Here is a 7,075-nt window from a genome sequence, read left to right as displayed (position 1 = left end):
CACACACACACACACACACACACACACACACACACACACACACACACACACACACACACACACACACACACACACACACACACACACACACACACACACACACACACATTTGTAAATATACACGATACACGCAATAAACGTTTCTGTCTCTTGTCTTAAATTACTGTCTAATTATTAGTTTCTGCATTCTCTCTTCCCGTGCGAACCTTTTTCGCGACTAGCGAAATTTACGACGAGCTGATCCGCGCGGAAATTAGGTTGTTTCAAGTTTAAGTATTGGTTTACTAATTAGCATTAACATTTTTTCATTATTTGCATTATTTAATTTGCAATATTTTTATTTATATTTAAAAGTATCGTGATTGTAGTTCATTTATCTTAAATAAGCTTTTTTCATATTAGCTATTTTTTAATTTTAGTGTAATATATCTTATATGAAATCAAATAGTTCTATAAATAATTTTGATAATAGAGAACTGTTCAGCAATTAAAGAAATTATGGGCAAATCTGAAGCAATATCAACGAGAAGCATTAACAAAGGAGAAACAGTCACTTATGGCAACTGGTGGAGAACCACAGGAGACAAAAATAGAAGTCGATCCCGATATTGCCAATATCGCACCCCATTTGATGAAAACACACACACCGCACCAGTAATATTTTCATCTAATATGATAATACAGAAACTGAAATTGAAGGTATATTATACTCGTATATTTATAAATTAACTGTTAGACTTTTAGACTTATAACTGTTAAGATTTTGGAGCATAATTTTCGAGAGAATATTTTGTAACTTTTATACTACAGATCGCTGAAAGTAAGACATTGTCATATGTGCAATACGTTAATGTTAATGCTAAGCCATCTCGGTCTAGCTGCATGCGCATTTGATAAACATGAAAACATGAACTTTTATTATTTCATGTATTTTAGATAAACGTGACTTGGTGTTCGATCTTATATGTACTGACGAAGGTGTAGAAGAATTATCTAATACAGAACATGTGATAAACATAAGTGATGTAGAAAGTACTACTGCTTCGCCAGGTATTATTTTATATTATTTGTATTACATATTTATCTCTTAATTAAAACGTATTTCTTTGACTATGGCAAGTACAAAATGTAATTATAATACCATCTCTTTATATTTTGTAAACACATTTACTATTGTAGGAGGCTGTAAAGAAAAACTGATGACATCACACAGTTTAGATATGCCAAAAATACATTTAAATGATGATAAAAAGAAACCACATATTTTGAAACGAAAAAGAAAGGTTTACTGGAAGTATCAAATGTAGAAGAAGAATTACGAATACAAAGACTACATAACATTATAAGACAAGAAGAAGCATTAGCAGACATTAAGTTAAAACACGAAGAAAAAGTAGTACTTATGAAAGAGGAGCATTTAAAATTGTTTAACGACATGCAATTAAACCATTTAAAAGTTTTACAAAAATTAGAAATAGAAATAAAGAAATCAGAGTTAAGAAGTATCGAATTGTGGATAAGGAAAATATAAATTTACCCATTAAAAAATAAATTTTACTGTTATAAGAGAAGACTGTTAAGGTACAATTTCATGCTGACGCTAGACGCTCATTTTTAGCGTCAAGCGTCAGCATGAAATTGTACCTTTAGTCAGAATATTAGGGCCTGATCATACCTAAACCAATCAGAGTGTCCTTCATTTCTACCTAGGAGACAAAAATGAAAAACTCTGGCACGTTTATTTTCTTAGGCTAAGTTCACAAAATTGTTTCAAGAGGCCATCAGCCGTAAGCTGTAAATTGTAAGTGACGATAAGACTCGGTTCACAACCTTGCTTTTAGACTATAAGAATTAAGTTTTGCTCAATTTGTTTAAGTCTAAAGGTTAAAGCGTACGCAAAAACAGACAGAAATTATTGTCATTTAATCTCTTTCGACTTATAACTTAAGCCCTTTTAAAGCAAGGTTGTGGACTCACTATGCATCATGCGTTATGCAAAAGGCTGTGCTTCCTGCATTGGTTAATTGCGCGTAAAAAGTACAACTATGTACAGATATTATGTTTTATTTTATTTTTATTTTCCTTTGTTTAAGTTTATTTTGCTCTAAATATTATTATTTACTGATATGTTACTAATGTAATTTTTGTTTATGTTCTGTGATGAAATGATTCAACAATAACATATATTTGGATATAACATTGTAATAATATAATATTATGTAATATTCTGTTTCTTATTCAAAAGTGATATTATGTTTAAGATGTACAAAAATAAATTACGCTTTAAATAATACAATAAATTGTATTTATACTTTATACATGTTTTATTTAATTTATTTCAGGCAGCATTACATTTAACTTCTTTAGTACATTAAAAGCTATACATTATAATTAAAAGGTACCAAATGTTTGTGTACGCCAGTCAATTAAAGTCAATTAGTCATACATACATACATACATATATACATACATGTGTGTGTGTGTGTATGTTGTGTATATATTAATACATTTCGCAAAAAAATAAAACTTGTTAGAGTCGAATTTTTCATCTGAACAATCGTTCAATAACAGCATTTCGCACAAGGAAACCGTCCCCTGGTTGCCAGTGAGGTGGAAGTGGCGGAACTTCGTCATTTTGATTTATATTTTCTACTTCTTCTTCTTCTTCCATAATATTATTATATATTAGCGAGAGATTGTGAAGAACAGCGCATGCTATAACAATCGAAGACCTTGGATCAGTCGGTCCCAAGACATTGACGTGCTTATTTGTCAGCAAACAATTTCAAATTCGAACGTATCATTTGGTATTAATCTACACATCTATATCTTAATTTTTTAATAAAAGTTTTGATAAACAAGGGAATCTACGTTTCCATATTCCAAAGGTTCTTTCGACGATTCTTCGTGTTTTTTCATGGATCATATTATATCTATAAAAAATATTATCAATTATATGTATTTGTGCTATTAAATCATCATAAAGGTTATTAAATAAATCTAACTATCCAACGTCAGAGAGATGACTTTATAGTTTTAAATATTTGCTAGTTATGTTGGACAAACTAAAAGACAATTAAAAATGAGACTAAAAGAACATGTTTCAGATATTAATAAAGTATCAAAATCTCCTTCTGTAATAACAGAACATAGATTAAAGTTAAATCATAATTTTAAATGGGATAATGTTGAAATTTTAGATATCGAACCTTCGTATAAAAAGAGATTAATATCTGAAATGGTACACATTAAAAAACAGACACACGGTATAAACAGACAAAATGACACAGAGTCATTGCCAGAAATGTACACCAATATGATACATTCCCTATCTTCGTCTTAAATCTGTCTTTCCTTGTTATTTTTATTATTATATCCTTTGACTTTCTATTCCAACGACATTATTTTATCTTCTTTAGCATTGATACGTGTTTTTGACAGCTGCAAAGTATCTTATTTTATTACACCTAACATATTTTATAATAAATTGACGCAGGATTACTTGTACACATGGATTTATCACAATTTTTATTTTATTTTTGACAAGGTATATATGACTTTTATATTTGTATTAGATTTTAATATTTTGTGACAAGGTTAATAAGACATTTAGTATTTGAATTTTTTAAACAATGTTAAATTTTATATTTTTATCAGAATCAAAGATAAAAAAACACATATGAAGTCCAAGTTCAAAATGTATACACGGAATCTATGATTTTTTAGTATTATGAAGATTGTATAACGATAGTTTAATTTTAATGTAGATTGTTGTATCATTGAAAATGACTCGATCGGTGTCGAAACGTCTGAATTTGTATTATTGTATTAATATATGAATTAAAATAATTTGTTAGATTAAATTGGCTCTACGCCCTGGTTACATTTTTATATTGTTTTATACATATAGAGCCTTCTTATTAATTTTTAATTTTAAATTTTTAAATATTTATGTTATGTATGAATATGTTTTTCTGTAAATCGTAATCGTAATATTTCGTTTAGCAATAGTTACTTATTTCGCACGAACGCACCTATGTAAAACGCGCTTTATATCTCGACCAATCACGAGCAAGCTTCCGTCGAACACACTCTCTATCGTTCGTAGTTCGTACTTCTGTATCTGCCAGGATGTCTATTGCAAAAAGCGAACGAAAGAAAACATAAATAATCGCGTTCAAATGAGACAGGGAGGTGAAGGAAGAAGAAGAAGAATAAGTAGATAAATAATTTTTTACTTACTGCGGCACACTCCCCCGGTTGATTTAATCAACCTCCTCCAATTCAGCCGCCTCCTCCTCCTCATACAGGTTGACGAGGAGGTAGAATAGCTCCGCCTCGTCGTCCACCTGCATGAGATGCAGGCCAAAGCGGATGAGGTCGTCGGGGTCGACCTGATCTAGGTCAATCGGGATGGGGGGAGGATCTTCCTCCTCGTTATTCTCCCCTTCGATGTTCTCGTCGACGTTCTCCTCCCCGTCGTTGGTGTCGTTATCCTCCTCTTCCTCCTCGTTCTCCACCTCCACCTCTGCCTCTATCACCTCCTCCTCTTGAGGAGTAAAATCCTCCTCTTCCTCCCCAAAAAGTTGTTTTTTAAGCGGCTCTAGTAGACGCATATTTCTTTTTCACAAGCGCGCACTCACACACGCACTTAGTAACAAGCGCACTTAGTATTCCTTGCTTATAGTTATAACAGTTGTCGCCTCCAAATAATTAAATATTTTTGGAGGTTGACACGGTCAGATCACTGTTTACTGTAAACCGTATAAAAAATATTAAAACGAAGATGCGATGCAAATTGACAATGAACTGAAAATGAACTGCGGAGTCGAAACAGACGTCAACCGTCCGTGAGACAAAGGAATACTGACGCTGAAAAGCATTCTTCGCTAGAGCCAAGCCTATGATTGGCCCATAGGCAATTAATTTGGTGAAAAATGATCTGACACTTGAAGAGGCTTTGCGGTAAGTAGAGCTGTTTGTGTAAACAGAGCGATAGCGCGTAGAGGCATAGGATTCATCGAACACACATTCGTCTTTTCGGTAGGAGAGTAAAGAAAGTACGAATAAAATAATGGATACAAAGAATATATATTCGTATATTTTTTTTACATAGTAATTTTTTTTATACAGTAATTTTTTCTTACGTATTAAAAACTAAAGCCAAGAGCTCGCAATCAACGAGCTGGCGTTTGTCAAAGATATCGTTCTTGCGTATAGCGTTCGCGACGTTGGAGAAGCGCGTATACTTGACATCGACCGTATCAACGAGTCGGGCTAATCGTTCGAACGTTACGTCGATGCATCCGTCGAGATCGAACATTCGGCGCAGCGTTGATTCGATCATCGTCATGTGTACGGTCGAAGATTCGAGTCGTACGAGCGTAACGTCGTTATGCGTGCAGATTCTGATCGTTAGCGGTCCAACGTTTATAAAATTGTCCTTGTACTCGTTCCGCAGCAATTTGTAGATATTCCATCGCTGCTCGTACACGCATGTCATCGAGATGAAGAAGACTGCGAACGATGTCGACGTATCGTAGATTTTTATATCGCGCGCTTAGATGATTTTGCGCACAACGTTGGTCAGCGGGTTATACTCGACCACGCGATCGTGTATGATGAGACAGTACGCGGTAGTATTCGCGGGTACGTTCTCCTTGAACTCAAATTCCATTCGCACGTCCACGGTCGCGCTCTTGACCGATTCGTTCTGTCGAGAGCAATCGATGATTACGAACGGACCGTTCGTTAAAAAAGTCGTAACGGTGAGATTCGGTTCGAGATACTCGTATCCGTAGTAACCCTTGCAGAAACGCGCGTACATGTCGTACAGAATCGCCCATTTGTTTTTAGTGAAATCCAGATTCAAGTCGTCGTACGGATAACATTCCGAGTTCAGGTAGAGTTTCACGTTGGTCAATTTACAGTCGTCGAATCGGCTCGTATCCTCGGACATCTTCTTTCGATCCGTTTGCAGAGCAAAGATGACGTATCGCGGTTTTTCCAGCTGAGTCGCAGTTTTCATAGCCCAGGAATGCTTCGTCGTATTCGGTAAAAGCGGGTACTCGTACAGATCCCACGAGCGAAAAGGCATGCTCAGGTATCGTCCACTCTCCAAGGCCCGTAGCATCGACAGCTTATTTATCTCGCTCAATACCACGTGCGGCATTCGCCATTGAATCTTGAACAGTTCAAGCTTCGGCTCCACCGTCCAATTTCCCAACAGACAATTCACGTCGTTGCGCGCTCGTATCAGAATCAACTCGTGACGAGCGTTGATCACCACGCGTCTGTAATCCTCGCAGAATCCCAGTAGTACGTTGAGCAGTACGCAGAAATTAAAGTATCCATCATCCTCTGTCTGCGGATCCCAGCCAGCGTTTCGCAGAATCACGCTTTTGTCGGATGACACCGTCACGTAGTTTTTGAGCGTGCTAGTTACTCCCACGTTTCTGTTGCGATCAATCTCCACGCCGTTGAGTTCGTAGCGAATCTCATCGAACATGAAAGCGACGCAATTATTTCCCAGTGCCACGTCGGCGTTCGGTACCACTTTGGTCTTTGCCAATTTTCCTTCGATGTACAGAAAACTTTCATACGGCAGCGTGTACAGATCTTGTTGTTGTATTGGTATTCGTATCTCATCGCTGTGTCCAAACGTCGTGTTGGCGAACGGGTTGTACGTGTGAGTCTCGATCTTGACGATGCGATCGTCGAAGACTGGCTCGTCCTTGACGTTTAGAATGTCGGTCATCTTTTTCAAAAGTTGTGCACCGCGAATCCCAGAGATTTTAAAAACTCAACGTTCGATGCACTGAGCCTCTTGTTCTTCTTTTCGATGCGTTCGGATGAGCGAGTACTGTCGAGCGGCGCGAAGGATACGTTATCTATCTGCTGGTTCGACACGAGCATCTCACGCGCGTGCGTTATCGCTGTCGCCGTCGCACGTGCAATCTGACGGTGATCTCTTCTCCGCGAAAATCGAGCAACCGCCCGTTTTGATCGACGATGCGTATCGTTAGATTCGTAATGCTCCGTGCGATGATCGGAAGATAAATGATCTGTGTCGGCC

At 36.6% G+C, this 7,075-nt stretch overlaps 2 protein-coding genes across 2 annotated transcripts in view; both read right to left on the bottom strand.

The window, feature by feature from the left end:
- The window catches only part of LOC108775343 (chymotrypsin-1), a 17,328-nt gene extending 12,712 nt beyond the window's left edge, over positions 1–4,616 (bottom strand). The window contains exon 1 of the mRNA XM_018541672.1: positions 4,275–4,616. Within this exon, the coding sequence (XP_018397174.1) occupies positions 4,275–4,616 (342 nt within the window). The remainder of the gene's footprint in view (positions 1–4,274) is intronic.
- A 944-nt stretch (positions 4,617–5,560) lies between these two features.
- Positions 5,561–6,757, bottom strand: LOC108775342 (uncharacterized). Its single transcript, XM_018541671.1, has one exon. It carries the CDS (start codon positions 6,755–6,757, stop codon positions 5,561–5,563), a length of 1,197 nt encoding a protein of 398 aa, XP_018397173.1.
- Between the last annotated feature and the right edge of the window lie 318 nt (positions 6,758–7,075).

The sequence above is a fragment of the Cyphomyrmex costatus genome, unplaced genomic scaffold (assembly GCF_001594065.2).
Source record: "Cyphomyrmex costatus isolate MS0001 unplaced genomic scaffold, Ccosl1.0 scaffold3, whole genome shotgun sequence".
Lineage (NCBI taxonomy): Eukaryota > Metazoa > Arthropoda > Insecta > Hymenoptera > Formicidae > Cyphomyrmex > Cyphomyrmex costatus.
Note: the sequence above shows the minus strand (reverse complement) of the source record. Positions and strands in the feature narration are given on the sequence as shown.

Excerpts from the sequence above, each read along its gene's own strand:
- LOC108775342 (XM_018541671.1), bottom strand. The coding sequence starts at position 6,757 with ATGACCGACATTCTAAACGTCAAGGACGAGCCAGTCTTCGACGATCGC.